This window comes from Capsicum annuum, unplaced genomic scaffold (genome assembly GCF_002878395.1).
Source record: "Capsicum annuum cultivar UCD-10X-F1 unplaced genomic scaffold, UCD10Xv1.1 ctg2654, whole genome shotgun sequence".
Classification (NCBI taxonomy): domain Eukaryota; kingdom Viridiplantae; phylum Streptophyta; class Magnoliopsida; order Solanales; family Solanaceae; genus Capsicum; species Capsicum annuum.
Genome location: NW_025832829.1, coordinates 17,060 through 42,534, shown reverse-complemented (window position 1 = coordinate 42,534; position 25,475 = coordinate 17,060). Strand labels below are relative to the sequence as shown.

Sequence of the window (25,475 nt, the reverse complement as noted above, 5' to 3'; positions counted from 1 at the left end):
TCAAAGTGAAGAGGAGCTGACGACATTCTTGATAAGTCGTCAGACTCCTGATAAGTTGTTACACACGTCTTCACCTGTCCGAGAAAATACTGTGATCTATGATTTTGTTTCTATAATTAGACTGAAGTATTTAAAGCATATGTTAGGGTTTTCATTCAAAAAAAATCTTGGAGATTGAAACTCACGTTTGGAGGATTTTTCTCTCTATTTTTCTGCTTTTAACTTTACTTATTATTTTGGGAGAGATTATTACAATTGTTTTTGGGATTTTCTATTGTGATCAAATCGGAGAAACACTTGTTACTATTTATCTTGCTGTAAGTTCATATATCAAACTATGAATTCAACTTGTTGTCTTGATTGTTTGAATATGAGTAGCTAAATTTCCTTAACCCGAGTTGTGGGATCTATGGGTTTGGGTTTGTAACGTAACTAAGTGTTCAAGATTCTAACGGTGGTAGGAACTCCTTGTTAATTCCATTATTTTATATGTTGACTATTGGTTGAAAACAATAGGCTTTGCTTACGAATGATTTTCTTGAGATAAGAAATCAACCTTTGTAAGAAGTGAATTATCAATAGGGACTTGGAAGAATTAAACTTCCATTTAATAATTAATGTTGTAACAAGATTAATTAACTTGAGATAACATCCTATTGTGAAATATAAATTTCCTAAGTTTGAGATAATTAGGTGATTAATGGTCTAAATAGGTTGACAAACATTTAGACATAACTTCAACAAGGATAGTCTGTTGTTCCTATCTACCACAAGAATCTTGAACCGTTACTAGCGTCTGTCAAATTCCAACACCCATAGTGAACATAACTCTGGTTTTCCTTATCATATTGATTTCAAACATTGAATTGAGAAGTAATTATTTGTTACCTTTCCACAAACCCCCATTCACAGGAAACTGCTAACTATCAGTTGATTCATCTGCAGATAACTTAAATTTACACCATATTCCCTGTGGGATTCGACTCCAACCTAGTTGGGTTATGTATTGACAACGATCGCTCAGATTCTCATAAGAGAGGTGTATTTTGAGCATTATGAAAAATGGCATCATTGTCGGAGAGTACGATTGTAAATTGAAGTTTGTGTGGGCTAATTGACTGTTAGTCATGTTTCCTAGTTTTATGTTTATTTATTATTTTTGTTTTTTGCAGGAATTTTGTGGTGTATTCCAAGAACCAGAAGTTCCAGATAACCATTATTACTATTTAATCCAGAACCACAACTAATCGGCAGAATGGCAGACCAGTAGGAGGCTGACATGTTAGCAGTCTTAGCTAGAGCTCAGGTGAATGTGCAGAATGTCGGTCAACAAGTGTGGCATCCAAATCCTGAGGATGAATATTTGGGGGATGAGGAGTTTCTAAACCCTGGTAACCAAGGCGTTCAGAGCAAATAGCTACACCAGTATAGTGTAATACTAATAGGAACCGTCCGTTGTGAGGAAGGAAAGATCACCAGCCAGTTTAGTATGACCTCAATGATGACGATGATGGAATGAATGGAGCAGGTGAAATGGGTGAAATTATTCCTCCAACATTAGCACCTGGAGTGAAATTCAACATTACGAGTACTATGATTCAACTCCTTAATCTGAAGGGCTTGTTTGGTGGCCTTTATGGGGATGACCCGAACTTGCATCTGGTGAACTTTATCTCCATTTATAAATCTTTTGATAACATAGGAGTGGGTCAGGATGCTATCCGTTTGAGATTATTTCCGTTGTCTCTATCTGGGAAGGCAACATTATGGCTAATGAGCTGACACCCGATTCTATAACCAACTGGAGGCAGTTGAAAGGAGCTTTCCTAGAAAGGTTCTTTCCCTCTTCTAGGAGGGTACAATTAAGGGATGAGATCAGCAACTTTAGATAGCTCCCAATTGAAGCCTTATATGAAACCTGGGAGAGATTCAAAAAGAAGCTGACGCAGTGTCCAAACCATAATATGACGGACATACACTTGATGGAGACTTTGTACAGGGATCTTAACTCTGTGAGAAAGCCAATTGTAGATAATGCTGGTGGTGGTTCATTTGTTGATCTTACAATCCCAGAGGCTTTAGAAATTCTAGAGAGAATGACCAAATAGAGTCAGCCATGGCATACCAAAACTCTGTGGTAAAAAGCCCCACTATTTCTGTGGGTATAACTGTGGAACAACGTAGAAGAGATGAGGAGCATGACCAATACATGGCTCACCTAAAAATGCAGATGGACTTGCTAACCAAGCATTTACTATCAGGTAAAACTGAGAAAGTGAAGACTGTGGGATCGTAGGGCCAAGTGGAGTCTGACTCAGAAGAAGAGGTAAACTATGTAAACAATCAGGGGGTTTTCGAGGCAATAGCCAAGAAAATTAAGGTCGGACTTACTATGACAAAGTTGGATATAAGTATCAGGACCAAGGAAATTAGAGGAGCAGTAATGATAGGAGCGGGCTATATGTCCCTCTTCAAAATCATTAGGCTGCTACAATAAGTTCTGAAATATCCATGGAGGATATAATGGCTAAATTGTTAAAGGGAGTGGAGGCTACCCACTCAGGGGTGACTACCATGAAGACTGATCTGTAATCTATTAGTCAGTTTGTAAACTCGCACTCCACTTTGATCAAATAGTTGGAACAACAAATGAGATAACTCTTTGCAGCGCTGAACCAGAGAAAGAGTGGAACATTACCTATTTATACGGTTCAAAATCCACAGAATGATGGCTCATGTATGACAATTACCACTAGAAGTGGTAAGATATTACCTGGCCCTTCTGTGGGTAAAATTTTGATTAAAGATGTGATTGAAGTTGATGATGAATTAGAAGAAGGTGGTCCAGTGGAGGCTGAGAAGCTGGACAACCCTGCTAATGCTTTAGAAAAGAAAAGAGAAGGAGAAAGAGGTAGTGGTCATAACTATTCCAAAACCATCACCCCCCTTTCCTCAACGATTGAAGAAAAAAAACTGATGATGCAAAATTTAGCAAGTTCATGGCAATGCTCAAACAATTGACAGTGAATGTGCTATTGGTCGAGGCACTGGAGCAAATGCTAGGATATGCTAAGTTTATGAAGGATCTGTTGACAAAGAAAAGGGCAATAAACTATGAGTCAGTAGAGAATCTCCACCATTGCAATGTCGTTTCTACACAATCCTTAGTGCAGAAGAAGGCTGACCCTGAAGCATTCACTATTCCATATACAATTGGGCCTCTCAATATTTCTAAGGCCCTATGTGATCTAGGGGCAAGCATAAATCTGATGCCACTAGCCGTGTATAGAAGCTGGGTTTGGGAGATCCGACAATGACAAACATGCAGCTGGTGATGGCGGATAGGTCTGTAAAGTGGCCAAAGGATTACTACATGATGTATTGGTAAAGGTGTTGATTTCGTAGTCCTTTATTATGATATGGACTTTGAAGTACCTATTATTTTGGGTAGACCATTCCTCGTGACTAGGAGAGTGATAGTAGACATAGAGCTGAATGAGCTAAAGTTCAAATTCAATGACAAAGAATCAAGATTCGCAATGCATTCACCCATGACACAATAAAAGGAGATGAGTGTTTTCTCAATCGTGGATGTATTTTATGAAGATGGTAAAGAGGTATCAGCAGGTTGTCTTGAATAAGTCTAAGTAGTCAAGATAACCGAGTTGTGCCGCGACACTAAATCAGGTGCTATTGGGAGGCAACCCAAAATTTTTATGTTTTCAAGCAAAGTATTTTTATTTTTGTAGTTAGGTTCTAGTACAAAGAAGGTGAAACTGATATAGTCAGCTCAAGAAAGTTGAGACATGTTCTGTTAAGGCTAACGACGTTTGTGATAGGCTATCATACCTGTGATAAGCCGCCAGAGATGTCATTAGAGAATTCAAAATGAGGCAACATATTTCCTTGATTTGACAACATCATTGATGACTTGTCAGACATTTGATAAGTTGTCAGGTGAAATCGATCCCAGAATTAAAAAGATCCAACCCAACCCAATCAACCTTTTCACCTTCCCGCGTACTCCTTTTTCTCTCCTTTAAATTTTATTTCCTTCCATAGTTAGTTTATTACCTTCATTTTTCAAAAATATTCCCAAGTAAAGTAAGAAAAATATCCTTTCTTGTGAGAGGGGGTTTGAATTAAAAAAAATCAAGGACCCTCTTTCATCTGTGAACTCTTCTTCACTAGAGTAACCAAGTAAAAGTCGTTCATCAGGTATGCTCAAAACTTAACTCTTCTCATCATTTGGTAATTGATGCAACTAATGTAAATCTTAGTTTCAAAGAATTGAGGCAAGCATAACTTGCCATTGTGTGAAAAATGGCATCTAGGGTTTATAGCATTGCATTGTACGAAACAACCCAGGGCTTATCTCAAGAACACAACTCCATGCGATTCTAAAAAGAAAATGGTTTGATAATCAAGACTAAAACTGAGCTGGAGTTTGTATTCTGAGCGCTGACGATGTATTTGGTAAGTTATCACGCATGTGATAGCTTATCAAACTATGTCGTCATAAGCTGGAAAAACTAGGCCTGTTCTATTTAAGGCTGATGATATGCCTGCTAAGCTATCACATTTGTGATGACTTATCGAAATATGTCGTCACAACTTTGTTCTAATACAACTGTGAACCTCTTTTGAGGGATGTGGAATTATAATGACTGAACTTCTTGAGTTATATGATCATGAGTCCTAAATGATTGTTTTCTTTTGCTACAGGTATTATAATGGCACCCAAGGGAAAGAGCACCAAACCTATAAAAAAGTGACAAAGGGAAGTGTACCTTGGAGACTCTTCAATGAGGGATCCGATTACGAGGAGGAGGAGCCACTGCTCAGGAAGCAAAGGAAAAAAAACCCTAAAAGAGTCTTTACTACCTCCACCAGTTGAGGTGGAGGAGAGTGAGAAAAGTGATACTGAAGCAACAACACCACCTAAAAGTACAGCTTCTGAATAGCCTGAGTCTGAGCATTTTGAGTTTGGGGAGCCTGAATCAGTGCTGATTCTGAGCAACCTGAATCTAAGGGACCACTATCTGAGTCCTCTTCTGCTGAGCAATAGGATGATGAAGAATCTCCGATTCAGGGAACTCTAGTTAAATACAAGAACCCCGGGGTTCGATATAGTGCTAGGTGACAAATTACCAAGGCACGAAAATTCTTCTATGATGGGCTTTTTGAACTAAAAGAAGAATCATTAAAAGGCCAATATTTGAAGAAAAGAAGATCATCACTACCGGGTTAAACAAATACCCTAAAGTGGAGCAGAAATTCTGAGATTATGACTTGGGATGGACCGCGAAAGGAGGAAGCTCAGTTTTCCCTACATTAGTTCGGGATTTCTATGCAAACTACAAGGTTCGATTGGAGAACATGTGCAAAAAAGGAAAGAAATTAGAGGATCAACCTTTGTTGGATAAAGTTCCAGTATGGGGTGTGATGGTGGATCTTTCAGAAACAACAATCAACAGATTTCTTCATAGCCCTAAATTCACTCCTCAGGCCACTTCACTTATATTCTATGTTTGGTTGAAGCATCGTGCAAATAAATGGTCTTGGTTAGCCACCCTCATAGGTGAAGGGAAACCTTAATGGATGACCAACCGGAGTGAAAGGATTTTCAAGGCCTTTCTGACTCAAGAGGCAAGGTTCTGGTGGGGTGTAGTGCGTAACTATTTGATGCCTACTGAGGGAGATAACATTATTGGAGATGAGAGAGAAATACTGGTCGCAAGTCTTATGGCTAAACTTAGTTTGAACTTTGGAAATATCATTGCTGAGGAGATGAAAATTTAGGTCTCAAGGCCCGACTTGGCAAATCCTTTCCCTTGTTTAATTACGTGGTTGTGTCAGGCAGCAAATATACCTGAAGTTGCAGGGATAGACAACGAATTTCTTTCCAAGAAGACCCAAAACCCCATCCGATATGATGAAAATTAGCCGAGTATGACGCTTGACAGAGGAGCAGGGGTTGAAACAGATTTGCCAGTTACAAGTACCAGCTCAGCACCTAATGTAGCGGTGCAAGATTTTGAAGCTGTAGCATCGACATCCTCAGCAATAGCAGAATCAGTGTCTACAAATGAAACAAATCCATCAGCTGCTGTGTCTACCATAAATTTGCCTTCAATGTAATGAATTTTAGGAGAGTGGCAAAATAGGCCAAGTGGTGCGAGGCTCAGTTATAACTTTTGGCCAAGCAATTTGCCTCTGTGGTAGACAAGAGGATTAAGGTCGTATTATATCCCTTTTGAGCTTTGCTCGATTGGATTGATGAGTTAGAAAATCATTTCAATACACGGGTACGAGAAATGTCAGGCTTAGACCTTGCATAATTTAGAGCAGCGTTGGATAAGGTAAAGGCAAATGCTGAGGTATTACAGCAGCACCAATTTATGGTGTTGGTAGATCTGGCCGTTGATGAGTCTGAGGGTGAAATCCCATTGCTTGATCTCATGGGGGAACCAATGAATAAAAAAAAAGGGTGAGAAGAAAGGTAAGGGTAAGAGAGAAAGGCTGGATAGTGATGAAGAAAGAAAAGTAGAGAAGAGGGCAAGAAAGAAGGCTAAAAAAAAGGAGACAAGGAAGGCGATAATCAAGTCACTAGCTGACAATGAAAAATAGGAGGAGGCCCAACGAGCGAGAGCCATAGGTACCTCAACTAGTAGGCCTCCAACAACTTCTAGGCCAGATGTGTCAAAATGGGGGGAGACTCCCGATAGAGATAAACAAGTTGAGGATGCAGCAGCAGGGTCAGGGACTCATGATCCCCGTGCTTGATCTACTCCAGGTATACCCTAACCCTTACTTCAGTTTTTCTTTGATTTTAAGTTGAGGGTGTAGGGTGAGCTATTGTTTTAATATTTTGTAATTGACTAGAAGAAATACAAGTGCATGAGATAGTTAATATAGTATTGTTATTTTGTGAACACCTCTCAAATGGTCTAATTCTTTAACTGTGTGATAAATACAAGTGCATGAGATAGTTAATATAGTATTGTTATTTTGTGAACACCTCTCAAATGGTCTAATTCTTTAACTGTGTGATTTGCATCTAATTGTGACCATTGTGCATCTTTGTATGGTATTAGTTCTAGTGACTTGATAACCATTGCTAAACAATTGCATGAACTGGATGAGTAGTAAATTGTGATATACTTGTGTGCCATATGCGTGTGAGATTTTAATTAGTTCCCTTTGTATGTTGAATCCAGAACTTGCCCGGTTAGTCTTACCTAGGTTGAAGGGTAATGGTTAGGAAAAAATCATAGGCCATGTTGATGTTAGCCCACTTTAGCCTAAATGACCTTCCCTGTATGCATAATATCCTTTAATCCCTATTTTGAGCCTGAATAGCCCATTTCTTTTTATGATACTTATCACCATCCCATTTTTATATCATAATAAACCTGTTTTGGCCCTAGTCTTCTTTGGACATTGTGCACCTTGACTTAGGCAAATGGCCTAAGTTGAGGGTGGCTATCATAGGGGTACGTGATGTAAAGTGAGTATGAAGAAAGTTAGAATAAAAGAAAAGAATAAAAATCTAGGTATGGTGGAAAAGAACAAGAAAAGAGAAGTTGTAAAAAAGAAGAAGTGATTGTAGAAAAGACCGCACCCATCCTGAATATGTGTGATCAAGAAAAGAGAAGAATAGAAAAAGGCTAATGAGTGAAACCCCAAAAGCCAGTGTCGTGTCAAGGAGGCTTAGTCACTTTAAATATCATCAAATATCATACCAGCCCCTAGCCTACATTACAAGCCAAAGAGAAGACCTATAGTGATCCTAGTTGACCTGTCTGAAAGTCTTGGAAATAAAAATAAGGGCAACCCTATTGTATTCGGCATACATTGATTGGAACTTCATTCTGAGAGTGAGTGTCTTTTGATTTTCCCCATGGTTACATATGTGATGTCTGATATAAGTGAAGTGGGACTTTTTTGTAGTGAGGGTACACTGGTTACATTGCTAAGTCTAACTTGTTTGGATAGTGTAATCGTTGTACATGCATGGTTGTTGTTTCTGAACTAATGCCATATCTTAATTCCTGTGTGTCACATTGTTGTTCTTCAATAACATACACAGTTGTTTTTAAATTAATTGACCTTGGAGATGGTGAAGATGTTTTGAGATAATATGGATGGTTGACTGCTGAATGTGCATTGTATCCTCTTGGTTGTGTTTTAGTTGCTTGAGGACAAGCAATTGTTTTAAGTTGGGGGTGTTGGTGTGTAAGTAGATGTTAACATATTTAAAGCTTTTAACTGAGAATAATTGCAAATTCTTAAGCAACTTTTATCATTTTTGATTGTTTTCTTTGTGATATTGCAGTAAAAGTTGAGATGTAAGAGAATCAGCAATTATGGGAGTAAGAAAGTTAATTTCTGAGCAATTAGAGAAGGAAGAATAGCTGATAACTTGTCTGATAAGTCTCGATCTTGTGATAAGCTATCAAATTTGCCGTCAGGCTTAGACAGAGAATGGCCTTCAGCTAGAATGTGTGACGGCATCTGTGATAGGCCGTCAGAAGTATGATATGCCGTCAGGCTTAGGCAGGGAATGGATTTTGAAGTGAAGAAGTTACGACATCTCTGATAAGTTATCACATGTCTGATAAGCCGTCAAGCCTCATCGTCAGCCCAAGACAGAGATTATCAAAGTGAAGAGGAGCTGACGACATTTCTGATAAGCCGTCAGACTCCTGATAAGCCGTCATACACGTCGTCACCTGTCCGAGAAAATACTTGATCTATGATTTTGTTTACATAATTAGACTAAAGTATTTAAAGCATATGTTAGGGTTTTCATTAAAAAGATCTTGGAGATTGAAACTCACGTTTGGAGGATTTTTTTTCTCTCTTTTTCTAATTTTAACTTTACTATTATTTTGGGAGAGATTATTACAATTGTTTTTGGGATTTTCTACTGTGATCAAATCGGAAAAACACTTGTTGCTATTCATCTTGCTGTAAGTTCATATATCCACCTATGAATTCAACTTATTGTCTTGATTATTTGAATATGAGTAGGTAATTCCCCTAACCCTAGTTGTGGTATCTAAGGGTTTGGGTTTGTAACGTAGCTAAGTGTTCAAGATTCTAACAGTGGTAGGAACTGCTTGTTAATTCCATTATTTTATATGCTGACTATTAGTTGCAAACAATAGGCTTTGCTTACGGATGATTTTTTTGAGATAAGAAATCAACCCTCGTAAGAAGTGAACTATCAACAGGGACTTAGAAGAACTAAACTTCCATTTAATAATTAATATTGTAACAAGATTAATTAACTTGAGATAACATCCTGTTGTGAAATATAAATTTCCTAAATTCGAGAGAATTAGGTGATTAATTGTCTAAATAGGTTGAGAAATATTTAAACATAACTTCGACAAGGATAGTCTGTTGTTCCTTCCTACCACAAGAATCTTGAACCGCTACTAGCGTCTGTCAAGTTCCAATACCCTTAGTGAACATAACTCCGGTTTTCCTTATCATATTGATTTCAAACACTGAATTGAAAAGTAATTATTTGTTACCTTTCCACAAACCCCCATTCACAGAAAACGGCTAACTATCGGTTGATTTATCCATAGATAACTTAAATTCACACATATTCCCTGTGGGATTCGACCCCAACCTAGTTGGGTTATATATTGACAATGATCGCTTACATTCTCGTAAGAGAGGTGTAGTTTGTGCGTTATCAATATCTCAAAGATGTTCATACTGAGTATTTAATATATATTGAAGAATTAAAAAATTCTTCATTACTTTTAATATTGCTTGTTCTCATGATAAGTTGGTTGGACCAACTAATTTTGGGATTGGATATCTTAAAAACTGAAAAGTATAAAAAGTGAATAAGGGCCCGTTCACCTATCATGTGATATGTACATTTATTGTCAACCTGCAGTTTGACATTCATAAAGTTGCTTGCTCAATAAAATTGAGTCAAGAGCATAACTTTCAGATTGTGTAATCAAGACAATTCATCTTGATAATGCTAATTGAGTTGGTGTTAAATGCCTTTGATAAATAGTTGAATCATTACTTATGAGAACAAAACCACATGTGTTGGTCTGAAGTATGATATCTTACATACAACAACACTTGTTTGCATTAGACAAAAAATTCTGATTAATACTTCTCTCTCAATTGGTTCAAGGTCAGGAATCAATTATTCCATCTAATAGTTTTTATGTGTGGTATTTGATAAATGAATATACCATAATGCATAAAGATGGATTCCTCAAAAAAAATTAAGGATGTATGCTAGTTTTCCTAACATAAGGGGGAGATTATAAGCAGCTATGAAATATGTTAGAAATTATCATCAGATCTTCATTCAAACGATAATTCAAGTCAAATGCTGAAAGCATCTCATATTTAAGCTGCAAGTGATCCTATTTTATGTCCCTAAAGGAAAAAGTCCAAGCATGTGTGAAACATAGTAGATCAATTCGTTTCAAATAAAATAAATCTTGAAGAGGATAAGGAGCAAACAATCATAATAAAAAGGCAATGTACTTTTGAAGAGCCTACAATAGAACACTTCATGGAACCTTATAAGAGGTTCAGGTACTTGAAAATAATGAAGTGATGAGATTTCAAAATTTTATGTCACATTATGAACTGATACAAAATGATATATCATTAATATCTTTGATATAATACTGGCGCACTATTGTGAAAGATCACGAGGATCTAAATTCTATGTTTATTTAAGCATGCTGACATAGAAACATTTATCAAGTGATATGAAAAGATGAATCTTGGTAAGCATAAAAATTATTTAATTTGCAGTCCAGGCACTTGAAGATGTCACTCATGTAATGTTGAATATTGTTACTTGACAAAATTTACATGGAAATTTTGTAAGGATACAAAATATTTGAAGCATTTAAAAGCTTCTGGGAAACATCCTTATATTGTATAAACTTATAGTTTGGAAATTATTGAAACTCTTGGAGAGTTTTCAAAAGAAATAAATGATTTGCTGAAATGAGAAATATATCTTAATGCAATTGGTGCACAACACTAATGTATCTTGCAAATACTACAAGGCCCAATATAGCCTTTTCAATCAATTTGTTAGCAAGGTATATTTCTGCTCCTACTAGGAGATATCAAAATGGGATAAAATACATGAGATTAGTTTATTCTAAAACTTGCGGTCCCGATCTTGTTGATTATGCTGATGATGGGTATTTATTTAACCCGCATAAATCTCAGTCTTATACATGCAATGTGTTCACATATGGGATACTGTCATATCTTGGAAATATACAAAGCAGTCTATCCAGCCACTTCAATGAATCATGATGAGATAATATTTATTCATGAAGCAAGCCGAGAAGGAGTATGGTTGAGATCCCTGATATATATCATTCGAGAAAAATATGGTATAAAATGTGATAATGTACCCATAATTTTATATGGAGATAATGCAACATGCATAGCACAACTTAAGGGAGGATTCCTAAAAGGATATAGAACGAAGCACATTTCATCAAAGCTTTTCTACATATATGAGCTCCAAAAGAATGGTGATATTAATGTGAAACCGATTCGTCCAAGTGATAATGTGGTTGATTTATTCACCAAGTCTCTTTCAATTACAACTTTAAAGAAGATAGTGCATAAGATCGGGATTCAAAGGTTCAAGGATATTCTCATTAGAGGAAGTTAATACGAGCTGTACTCTTTTTCCCTTACGAGGTTTTGTCCCACTGGATTTTTCTTGTAAGATTTTTATGAGGCAACCTATATGCGTAATGTTAGAGATATGTACTCTTTTTCCTTCACTATATTTTTTCCCACTAGGTTTTTTCTAATAAGATTTTAAAGAGGCACATTATCTATCAATTAGACATTCAAGGGGAGTGTTATAAATATGTTATCATAAATAGTGAATGTCTACTTTCCATATATAGTGAATATCTATTTATGGCAAAGTTAGAAACCCCAAGGTTAGTTTTCCCATATAAATAATGGGGTTTTCCTTCATTGTAATTCATTCATCAAGAATCCCTCAAGAGAAATAAGAATTACTATCTATTCTCTCTCTACTCTTCTTCTTTGTTCTTTATTATTTCATAACAAGAGAATTTTAGTAGTACATTTGTTACTACTTGAATGTCTCAATAAAATGTACAAATAGTGGATATTTATAGACACCAAATTTAGCTTCTAAGTTTGCAAAACTTGACTTCAAGTTGGCAAGTTGTCCAACTATTGGGGTATTCAAATCCAAATTGAACTAGGGATGTTTTGGTCTTCAAATTCAAATTAACTACTAACTATTACCTGCAATATTTCATATATATACATGTCACATGACATCCATATTATACAACACTCCCCCTTGTATGTCCATTAATAGATAATGTGTCTCATTAAAACCTTACTAGAAAAATCCAATAGGAAAAAAGCCCAGTGAAGGAAAAAGAGTACATACATCTTGTAATACGCCTTTAGTGTTGCCTCATTTAAAACCTTATCAGGAAAATTTGATTGAGACAAAACCTTGATTAAGGAAAAAAGAGTACGATGCGTATTTTACCCTCCCTGATGAAACTTCAATTTAATGACTTGAATCTCTGCATCCCAATCTTATGCACCATCTTCTTTAAAATTGTAGTTGGTGGAAACTTGATGAATAAATTAACAATATTATCACTTGAACAAATCTATCGCACATTGATATCACCATTTTTTGAAACTCATGTGTGTAGAAAAGTTTTGGCAAAATGTGCTTCGGTCTGTCTCCTTTTATGAATCCTCCCTTTAATTGCGTTATGCATGCTGCATTGTCTTCATATATAAAATCATAGACACTTTATCACATTTCAGGCCATATTTTTCTCGGATGAGATGTATCATGGATCTCAACCACACACATTCTTGACTTATTTTATGAATAACAACTATCTCAGTATGATTTAAGAAGTGATAGCTGTTGTATACTTTACCGAACGCCATGATATAGTTGTATCACCATATATAAGTAAATAGCCCATTCAAGATTGAATTTTATGTGACTCAGATAAATACCTTTTCAATGTATGTTCATCAATGGACAAATATTTTATTTTTCAAACACTCCAAGTATACATTCAGTAGTAGGCATTATTAGTTGCCTCATTAAAAATAGGAAAACCCTGTGGGATGTACAACACGCATATTATACTAGCAGTGTTTAAAACACCATTATATTCTTATAAATGATGCTCCACAATTCATAAGTGCACCAACTGCACTAAAACATAGTACCTACTAACCATTTTCATGAGATCAAAATTAATCTTTTTTCAAGTTAAGCGATCTTTATAATCATGGGGTATTCAATAGAATTGCTTTATAACATTTTAAATCCTTCAAAGATTTTCATATAACTTTTGTCATCTAGATAGGTATGACAATAATTTATTATATGTATTCAAGCTTTTCAATATTGTTAGGTTGAAACAAACCTTATTTCATCCACCACAAGAGAACAATTCTCCTACAATAATGTCAGGAACTTTGTAAAATTTTTATGCCCCAAGGCACAAGTCGTACTTTATATCTTATGAATTTTACTTTTGCATAGTAAATCATTTGTACCCCACTGCCATTATACCTCTGGTCTTTAGATTATGAATCCAAATATTCACTTTTCAAGTGAAACAAACTATTTGAATTACATACTTTTATTTGACCAATAATTTATCTGTCCATACTCTTGGAAAAATTCGTATCCAAGATCCTTGATACTATTTATAATATTGAGTGCTATATCATATCAAAGATATCATCAACGATTGTTTGATGTCGATTCCAATAAGACATAACTTAATGAATATCTCTTCATATTCATTACTATTCAGGTACCTGAACCTTTGCCAAGGTTTTATGAAGTGTTATGTCGGTGCTAAAATACTTACCTTATTATTATGGTCTTCTTGATCATTTACTCCTTTCCTTCATAAAGAAGTTTTACCTTTGGAACCAATTGATCTATCACGCTTCAGGTGTGTCATAGACTCTGTCCTTTTACGAATTTTTCATTGGATCATTTTACAGTTAAATTATCATATAGAGTTAGCAAACATACCTGACAATTAGTTTACAACATTTTGCAAATGAATTATCTCTTGAACTTAAAGTTCACATATATATTTCTTATGAGGATCTAGATAATTCATTTCATGCATAATTTTCAACTGTTAATCGACTCTCTCCCTAATATTAGGAAATCTAACATTTATCCCCAACCTTATTTTGGGATTCATATTTGTGCATTGTGATGAAGCAATTGCATCATATGCCGCACATCAAAAAAAAATTTTAGATGAAAATTATTTGGTTCTTGACCTTTAACCAATAGTGATACGGGATCCTTGTTGGCTTGATGCATATAAATGCTGCTATATTTTAAATGGCACATCTCATACCAACTTTTTTTGGGAGATTTGTTCTAATAATCAATGGTTTAACTAGAATTGGAAGCATACAATTTCTACTAAACCAACCAATTATCAACATAATTTATAATTTGGAATTATACTCTTAATTTAATAATTCGAGCAAACAATTTGGCAAAAATCAAATTGCAAGTTAATCGAAAAGCACATGTGAGCATATCATAGATGCATCTATTAAACTATATAATAGTAATCGGTCCACATGGCAGGTGAACGGGCCCATATTCACCTTTTTATATGTTCCAAAAAATTTAGAGAATACATCCCAACCTTAGCTGGTACAATGATCAATTCATTGTGAGAACAAGCAGCACAAGAGAATTTGTGAAGAATCTTTTATTTCTTCAATATATAACCATATGAATTCTCAATTATTTTTGAATCACATTTGAAACGGAATGTTCATCCGTCATGCCAACTGATATTTATTTTAGTATTTTTTTTTAATTTACTATTGCATGTGATTCTGTCATCATGCTCACAAATAAGAGGGAAAATGCGGATAACCTTTACATAAATATTTATAACACACGTCGATTTTAGTAATATGAAGATATAACATCTTTCAATTATTTATTATCTCAATATAATTTATGTTTGGTAATGTCTTTGAAACTTAATAATCTTTTTTGAAGACTTACTACAATCTCAATATAGTAACACATAAGCTCTTTTGGAGCTCTCAATTAATTTTGTGTGCTACACATATTTCACACACCATTCATATGGTGAAAATCTCCTTCAAGAAGAAAAATTATATAAGTATGGTCATAATATTAAAATATTATGTAGCAAGACTTGTTTTTTTCTTTAACCCTTTGGTAATTCATGATAAATGTATCAAAATATTTATGACATACTATAATTAAGCAATCAACAACTGTTTATGTCAAAATAAAATTTTTCTTATTTTTCTTAAACCTTCCATAGAGGTGAGATGTGACATTTATCTAACCATGCATGAGCATGTCCTTTTTATAATTTTTGTCTCATCTTGACACATTCATTTCAATAATGGTCGAGCATCAACGATACTTATCACAAATATCATTCTCTTCAAGGAATGAATTATAATTATGTGTACATGCTTCATAAATTTTCATTAAAAATTCTTTCTCACGACATGAAATTTATTATATTTACATGACAGATCTCAACATCACTTTGAAAGGTCAAGTGAACCATTACTTTATATTCCTTTCTTTTGATGGAGGATTTATAAAACTTATATCAAATTAGGTCGCATGACAATCACGTGTGCAATGACCTTTCATATCATGCCAATTAGTGGAAAAAATTACCTTCATCTTTTGAAGGATCATTTGAGAACCAATAATGTTATTCGAAGAATATAACCTTCTAATACTTCAATATATATAGTGTAATACTCAATGTGCACATCTTCGAGATGACAAAATCGTCCATGCCAACTTATGAACTTATTTGTACTAGTAAACTCCAAGTTTACCATGAAATATGAGTTTTACTTAGTAAATTTCAGATTTACTAGAACATGAATAATTTTTCAAGTTTGCTATTTTGGAGTAAATTTCATAATATTTTGTCTCAATTATTCTACCTCTTATGGAGGTGTTACTCCAATCATATTCATCCCAAGGAATGCATCTGTAGTTTTAACAATCAAAATTCTCATCTCCTAGGAATGAAATATAATGATGTCTTAAGCCTATCAAATTATGATAGCTTAGAATTTCTTTCAAAATCCTGCTTCTTCATGAGCAAATCGAGGCGTGCATATAATGTAACGAAAGATTTTGTCCTTGTTACACCTGTATTCATATTCATAAATTCAATAATATATCCTTTTTTTCTAGACATACTATATACTCCATGTTACCACATTCACTTGAAGGAATGGAGCATATTCAATGGGATATATTTCATGACTTTTCAACAAAATTTTGCCTTTGTCATTATTATATCATCAATATGATGCATTGAGATTCAAACTCAACATCTTATCCATATAAAAGTATTTTAGGCCAAAAATTAATGGGACTTAAACCTATCATCTTATCATCATGGTGCATCGAGACTTTTAACCCAATGTCTTACCCTCTTAATGGCATGAGATTTAAATCTATCATCACACTCTTGGCCAATAACATATTAGGCCAAAGTAAAATAAACTCAAACTTGAGCCTATAACAATATCACCACTTGGTGATTATCAATACTCTTTTCAATATTAATTTTAAAAAAAACATGAGTTAATGATATACTTATCTTATCATAAATAGTAGAAAAGTGAAATCCAAGTTGTGATAATTGCATAGTTCTTGCGGTCTTGCATTTTCCACCATCCGATTCAATTTTCTTTTCTTAGCCTTCAAATTTCAAAATGGTAGAGTCTCGTGTTGATAACGTGTTATAAAATAAAGACAAAATATCAATATCAAACTTTAAAGAAGGAGAGAACTTTAGAGAATTTTAGTATTACATTTGTTACTACTTAGATGTCTCAATAAAATGTACAAGTGGCTATTTATAGACACCAAATGTAGCTTCTAAGCTTGCCAAACTTGACTTCAAGTTGGCAAGTTGGCCAACTATTGAGGTATTCAATCCAAATTGAACAAGGAATATTTTGGTCTTCAAATTCAAATTGACTACTAACTATTATCTCTAATATTTCATACATATACATGTCACATGACATCCCTATTATATAACATTTAAATCATTTTTCAAAGATTCTTCACACTTTAATATAATAATGTAAGCATAAACATATATTTTAGTGTAAGCACATATATACTTTACCACCAAAAGTTCGAAGTGGTTGATGGATCATCACTTTGGCATTTGTCATGTAGTACCTCTTTTCCCTATCAGAGGCTAAAAGAGATGCATCAATTTGAACCATAGTTATGGTACAGTTATTTTTTTCTATATTTAAAATCTTTTCTTATATTTAAAATCAAATCTTTATAAAATCATTGATTACATTCTTATTGTGTACTTAAACCTTTTAAAAATTTGGAACTTCTTAAATTTTTCTTATTCTAACGCTTTTATATTTATTTCTAGATTTTTCAAATCTAATTAAAATCAAATTTAGTTGATTTAAAATTCTTAAGCTAATGGAAAAAGTATACTTGTCATTAATTGACAACTTTTAATAAGGAAAGATTTTACCATTACCATAAATAAATTTAATTAATTTTTAACTCGTAAATATTAGAAAAAATTGTGAAAAAAATAATTTTATCAAAAGTAAAGACTTTTAATGAAGGGTAAAAAGTCCAAATAATATTTCTAAGGCCCTTCACACTTTTAATATATTACTAGTTTAGTGTACGTGCTTTGCACGTGTGCCTCTCATCAATTGTAACGACTAAAAAATACACCCTGATCGCCACACGGTGCTTACGGTCCCGCAAGATCACAAGCTAACCCCTGAACTGGTACCTGCTGTGAGCACTGAATAATAAAATAATAAGATACACATATGCAGAAATAACTGAATAATGCCGAAGGTTTTAAGTACTGAAACATATTATTTAAATCATTATTCTGAAAATGTCTGAAAATAATACTGAAGAGACTGATGATAACAACTGATAAACTGGCTAACTGTCTGAAATAATCTGAAAAGCCTCTAACAGACTGAGGAGTTGATGGGACAAGCCCCCAACTAACTCCGACGGACTATTGAACTGAAATAAACATGAACGGTTCTTGATATATGAGGACTCACTACTGCTGCTGTTGCTGATGCGCTAGACTATCTAAGTACGGTCGGGAAATTGAGCGTCCGAACCTATGATATAAGACATCATAGCGTAAAAAACTAGTATGTGATTAGTACTTCGAATATTCTGGTATATGAGATGAGGTTAGGCTGAAATACATGGGTTCATATGCATAAGATAGTAACTAACTGAATGACATAAGGTAATTGAATATGAGTACATGAGAAACTAAAATACTGAGAATGTAAGACCAAACATATAATATATCTAAAATAATCTGTAAAATTAAAATACTGAATTCGGTAACTGAATACTGACAAACTGTATGCTATGGTCAAATATACTGAACTAAATTCTATATTGAGTACTAAAATTAAAACTGTAGGAGGTATCATCTAACCGACATACCCCATTCTGAGTTAATCGAGGTCTAACCTGTGATTCCAGTTGGAAGAGTGCTAGTACCATGCCACAGGTACTAACACTGGCTGTGGAGTCAATCCTAAACTGGCAGGTAACCCCAAAGAGAGTGTTAGTCCTAAATTAGCGAGTGACCTCTTAGAGAATGTCAGTCCTAAATGGCGGGTGACCTTTCATAATCCTATGCTGGCTACGTAGTTCTGGAACTTAGGGACTGGTTCTAAGGACCAGTCCTAACTGACGGTAAGGCCCCATTTCTAGGTTCGATTGGTGTTAAATCCTACTCATAACTGAACTGACATTGATTACTGAACTGGTCTAAGTTTAACTGATTATGATAGCTGACTGAACTGATAGTGCACATGATATATCTGAAATCATTTTGAAAGTATTGAATTTATGTAAACAGCTAAGTAACAGGTGTTCATAACCCTCTAGCACTCGATGGAAATAACAATAGGGACACATGAAAGTTTTGAAATCATAATAAGAAAGCATTATTCAAAACCCATCATTTAGGCATTTTATCAAATACATGGGGGCCAATACTTCAACATGGAAATACTTTTAAACATGATGAGATATCACGATCACATGAAGAAATCATAAACTGAGAATTTATTCTGATTCGCCGCATGAACATGTTACGGAAACTACAACATTTAAACATACTATAATCCATTCTGTATGAAAACAATTACAATCATGACTTGCAATCAAATTACCAAGATATTGATAAACATATTTCAACTTTCAAACGTGTAAGGGCTCATTCATCAAAAATGCATTGTAACATCATGTATAATCGAAATTCATAAATGCTTCATGGAGATAATTCATAGTAACATGTAAAACCATAATTTAAATCTTAAAAATGGATTCTTGGACTCCATGGGTGAATTTAAATCACACATACCTTAATTGATGAATTTGTGAAGGTTCTTGATGATTTTCTTGAAAATTAAGCTTGAATCCCTTGATTCTTTTAAAGAGGCTAGGGTTTGTTCTTGAGAGAGGATGCTCTCTTTTGAGAGAAATTGAGAATAGAATGACCAATTATGCATTTTGGGACCTTTAATAACGTGTTATGGACCAATTGGGTGAAGGAAAAAGACTCAATTGCTTGAAAAATGGAATCAAAAGCTGGAAAATAAGAGGCGGGCTATGAGCCGAGCGTTGCGGACTCTGGATCGACGTTCTAAGCCCCGCGCCACAGGCACCCCCAACAGCGGTCTAAGCCCCGTGCCACGGGCCCATTACAGCGATGCTACTATCTTGGTGGTCCAAACACACCCTTGTACTCGTTTGAAAATTTTGAAACTCACCCGAGATGTTCTATCGACAACCCCGATCATGAACCAACTTAAAAATTAACTTTTCGATGTCGAGAAGGTCAAAAATAAAATCATCAAAGTTTAGAGACTTTAGAAATGACTAAGTCCTAACACTTACTGAAATTTTCTAACTCGTGGACTCCTTTTACATACAATGGTGAGCTGAATTGAGCTAGGATCTTACGAGGTCTTACATCAATCAATAAAACTATATATGAAATTAAATTATTAAAAAGTAAGAACTAACATTAGAATAAATTTTATATCCATTTATATAACTCGTAAAAAAAAAAGATAATCATCAAAGCCTATTATTAAAAATAATGACGAGCTTGCCAGATCGGATAGTTTATTCACAATTGAAATAGTTTCATATAGTTAAATTTTACAAGAGAATTCATATAGAATTAAAATGACTAACTAATTTCTTGTGACCGAATGTTTAGTTCATTAATTGTATATGAGTCGTTATAATCAAAAATCACAAAATACTTGTCATTAAACATTTATTGATAAAAAATACATAATTATTATTTGAAACCTCAAGTACATGCTAAGATCACAAAAGAAAACTTCTCAATAAATAATTGTCTATCAGAATATATGATAATTTTTTTTTTAAACATGAAAGTATGTCAAAAATTAGAAAACTTACCTCAATTCACTATTAAATTTTTCTCCTCAATCAAAGTTACTATCAATATTTCACACACACAAAAAAAGACTTCTCACATAGTAATTAGCTATCAAGAATACATAATAATTTAGTATTATGAACGTTTAGTTTTTCCTCCAAAATAATTTATTTGTTTATTATAATATGAAAGAAGAGAATAACATTATGTAATGAAAAAGTTAGAGAACAACACCTCAACATAAGGACACGTTGAGTTTGTCTTTCCTCCAATGGATCTTCTTTCGATGATTGTCTAGGTTAAATTAGATCATTAACGTTTCAGTTAATAGTACTAATACATACTAATACATTACATACTTTATTTTTTTAAAAAAAAATAGAACTATCATATAAAACAAATTTTAAAAAAATTGTTGCACTTGCAAATTTTGGAGAATTACCATGGACAACACGTTTTTAATCTCAAGTATATAGAGAATTCTTTTTATATATTAATTTTTTTAATATCTCTTACTATATATTCTAGGAGTCATTAGGACTCTTTTTGATGTATAATAGAAAAAAGACTTACCGTACATTTTAGGAGTTTAAAGTCTTTATTTATCACAATTCTTTTCATATCTTTAGATGTTAATATAATAAATATGATTAAATAATAAATTGAGAAAATAGTAAAAAAAATGATTTTATCTATTACGGAGTATTATAATGAAGGATAAAAAGTTCAAATCATCTTCACACTTTTAATCATTAACCTGTTTCATTAATACTTACATACTTTATTTTAAGAAATAGAACTATAATATAAACAAATTGGAAAAAATTGTCGCACTCACAAATTTTGGAGAGCGACCATGGACAACTCGTTTTTCATCTCAAGTATATAAAAAATTCTTTTCATATATTAATTCTTTTTATATCTCTTACCATATATTTTAGGAGTCATTAAGACTCTTTTTTTATGTCTAATAGGAAACAGACTTACCATACATTTTAGGAGTTTAAAGTTCTTATTTATCACAATTCTTTTCATATATTTAGGAGTTAATATCATAAATATAATTAAATAATAAATTAAGAAAATGGTAAAAATACGAGTTGGTCTATTGCGAAATATTTTAATGAAGAAAAAAAAGTTCAAATCATAATTTTCATACTTTTAATATATTATAGATATAGTATATTATAGATTATAGATATAAATATAACTAGATTAGTGTCGCTAGGTTTTTTTGCACCCACACACGTTTACATAATGGACACAAAATACATATTACAATCAAGGCCAAAGAGCTATTGACTATGATAAATATTTTGAAATTAATTAAAGTTTTTATTTAATTTAAATAAGAAATTGTAATATATAATACTCTTTAATAAATTAAAATATTACCTTATATAAAGAATTTTTTTCTATAGTTCTATTTAAGTTATACATGGGATGTGAGCAAAAACCCAAAGTAATAATATCTAGACATTAACTTTTATACAATATTTTGACCAACTACATTAAGGAATCATTGTTGTTCCTATATACTTCCTCCATTTCAAAATAATTGAATTATTGGGTTATGACATATCCCTAAAGAAAAATCTTTTAAAACACAAACTATAGGTTACTTTTCACTATTATTTTTTAATTGTTCTTAAATTACTCTCCTAGAAAATGTGAAGTATAATGAAATGGTAAAATTGGAGGAAATTTTCAACATGTCTCTTAAAGAATAAATAATTCATTTATTTTAAACATTAAAAACTAATTCAACAATTCATTTATTTTGAAATAGAGAGAATCTAAAATATAGAATCATAATATAAAGTCACATGCCTGCAATTTCAAGCCACTTAAATTAAATTAATGGCGGAAATAGTTGACGGCAGCAAGATTCCAATTGTTTGACTTAATATGTTTTTTTCTCGATTTTCTCATGTGTTGATGTTTCAAGAATATTTTATTATTGTGCCGTGAAACTTAGTTCTCAATTAACTTACTTTTAATCTAGTCTTTCTTCCGTAGGATAGCAAATATATGTCTTTGTCCAAACAATGATAATGAATTATCAAGTTGTTTATTTTTTAAAGAACGAAAAAGGGCATAAAATATTCTTCGCCTATTGAAAATTATACAAAAATACCCTTCATTCATCTTTGAAGTCTATAATGCTCTTCACATCCATCTTTAGACTCCAAATAGTCCTTATATTAAGGGGAAAGGACATGGGTTGGCCATTTTGAAAAGAAATGGGGCAAAATAGTTCGATGAACCCCTGTATTATATCGGTTTTGTAAGTTAGATACTTCTACTTACATGTTTGTCATCTGAACCCTGAACCCACTAAAAAACAACATTTTAAACATTTTTTTGGTGAGTGTAACACACTCTCGCCACATCAGCTGTCATGTCAGCTTACACGTCTGTCACGTCAGCTGCTACATCAACCGCCAAGTCATTTTTAAGTATTACATTAAATTTTATGTTATTTTTAAAATGCTACACAAGAAATTAAATATTAAAATAAATTTAATCAAATAATTTTTTTTATAAATTGTAGAAATTCTAATACACAAATACAATAAATTTTTAATTTAAATTAAATTAAATTTTCAATTATAAATTTAAAGTTTTAACTATAAATTCACATTACACAAACATAATGAATTTTCAATTTTTATTTAAATATCTTCAACAATTTGTAAAAGTTACAAAATTAATCCTAAACAAAATGAAAAATTTAAATTGAGAAAATGAATAAAAAAATTTAAAAAGTAAATTAAGAATAATTTTTTTTTTTGACAATGAACAACAAACAACAATATCAACCACAGCAAAGACCTCTTCAAGGATATATAATTTTTTTTTCACAATGAACAACAACAACAACAATATCAATCAACAAAGACCCTCTTCGGGAACAACAATAATATTTTCTTTTCTACAATGAACAACAACAATATCAACCACAGCAAAGCAAAGACCCTCTTCACGGATGTATATATATATTTTTTGACAATGAACAACAATAACAATATCAACCAGCAAAGACCCTCTTCAGGAGCAACACCATTTTTTTTTTGACAATGAACAGCAACGACAATATCAACCACAACAAAGACAAGGAATAACATAAACTTCCATTGAATCTTGTCAATCTTAACTCCACTAACATCCACTTTCGTTGAAGTAGCAATAACATAAGCTTGATTAACTCTCCTTAATAAAACCCCATTAACCTTAAACAACCCACTAACAAGTAACAGTCCAGAACATACAAGTTGTTTCAAGAACACAACTCTTTTTTTCTTAAATCTCCCAGCTAGAATAATCAAACCAGTACCAGGTGTAATACTGGCTCTCAAGTTTGTGGGTTTTGGTTTGTGTTCGTTGATGAGGGATTTTTCCACGTCATCAGCTGGGTAGAATTTTGATGGTTTGATGACGGTGGTTGAGGGCGGAGCAACGACGCCGGTGGATTTTGGGTGGGTGGGGAATTTGCCGCCCTTTTTCTTCTTGATAACCCAAAGCCCCTTTTTGTGGAACATTTTGGAACAGAAGAATTTGCCGATTCCGTTGTTTAGGTTAGCGTTACGAGAGAATTTCTTGACGGCCATTGCTGTGAAGTGTGCAAAGGGCATGTTTGGAGTGAAAGGGGAACAGAATGAAAGTGAAATTTAAATTGTGCAAAGGGTAAGTTTGAGAAAGTGAATAAAAACCCCTCTTTATTTTTTTTCAATTTTAATATTTTTTTTAATTTTTTTAATTAGTTTAATATAAAATTGGCTAAAAATACTTCAGGCAAGTGTAATCACTCTCCTTATCCTAATCAGCATTTTAATGCCATATAGGCAAAGTCAATAGTCAAAGGGTTTAAAATATAGCTTTTTTGTGGGTTCAGATGTTCAGATGACAAACATGTAAGTAGAAGTGTCCAACTTACAAAATCGACATAGTACAAGGGTCTAGAAGGTCATTTTGCCAAGAAATGGCCATCCCATGTAAAAGTTAGACAATTGGAGCCAGTCGGCCCAATTTAATTTCAGTTTTTAGTCATTTGACTCATCGGTCGCATGCAGTCTCTATACCCAATTGATACACTTTTATACCATATCGATACATTTTTATACTGCATTGATACACTTTTATACCGCATTGATACACTTTTATATAATTATTGTATAAAATATGTATGTGTATTTGGTATCAAAGATTCATGTATTTGATATCAAATATTGTATTTGATTGATAAAAAAGAAGAGCAACAATTACAATGTTATAAAATCGTATTTGATTGCTAGAAAAACTATACCAATTAGAAGTGTGGGGTTAACACAAAATTCATTACTTTTCTGAGTTTATTGTGTTAAAAAAATGCAAATGCTCTGTCTAAAGTTATTGTCTAGCATTAGTTATCTTTCTTTCAAAAATATATTATTGTATTGATGTGTTTGTGTTTTACTTGCATTTCACTATTTTTATCTCCCTCCATAAAGTCAAAAATTGTGTGCTGGCGACAAGGTTCGTTGGACGAAATCAATGCATCCTCTGAATCAGAAATGAACTTATAGTATTTACTTAGCATTTAAAGGGAAAAGGATGAAGATATTAGCAAAAAAAGGCCTAAATGACTATATTTTGAAATTTAAAAATCAATGGCCACTCGGCCAAAATTATTTTAGACGAGTGGTTATTCTTGTCCTTTCCCCTTATATTAAACAACCCCAAAATTATTTTTTTTAAAAAAAATTTATTAGTAACATGTCAACTTTTCACTGGTCCGATTAAATTAATTAAATAATAAACAACTTATTTTCTCCTTTATTCTTTCCCCATTGGTAGAGTGTATTACAAAATTAATGCATGCATTAGTCTTGTGTATAATTAGTAACTTTTTTGGTA

At 33.1% G+C, this 25,475-nt stretch overlaps 1 protein-coding gene across 1 annotated transcript; it reads right to left on the bottom strand.

The window, feature by feature from the left end:
* Positions 1-23,471: 23,471 nt before the first annotated feature.
* On the bottom strand, positions 23,472-24,190 carry LOC124890885 (60S ribosomal protein L6-like). The gene is made up of 2 exons (XM_047402744.1): positions 23,607-24,190; positions 23,472-23,514 (listed from the first exon to the last, which is right to left on the bottom strand). The coding sequence occupies exons 1-2, from the start codon at positions 24,188-24,190 to the stop codon at positions 23,472-23,474; spliced, it is 627 nt and encodes a 208-aa protein (XP_047258700.1).
* Between the last annotated feature and the right edge of the window lie 1,285 nt (positions 24,191-25,475).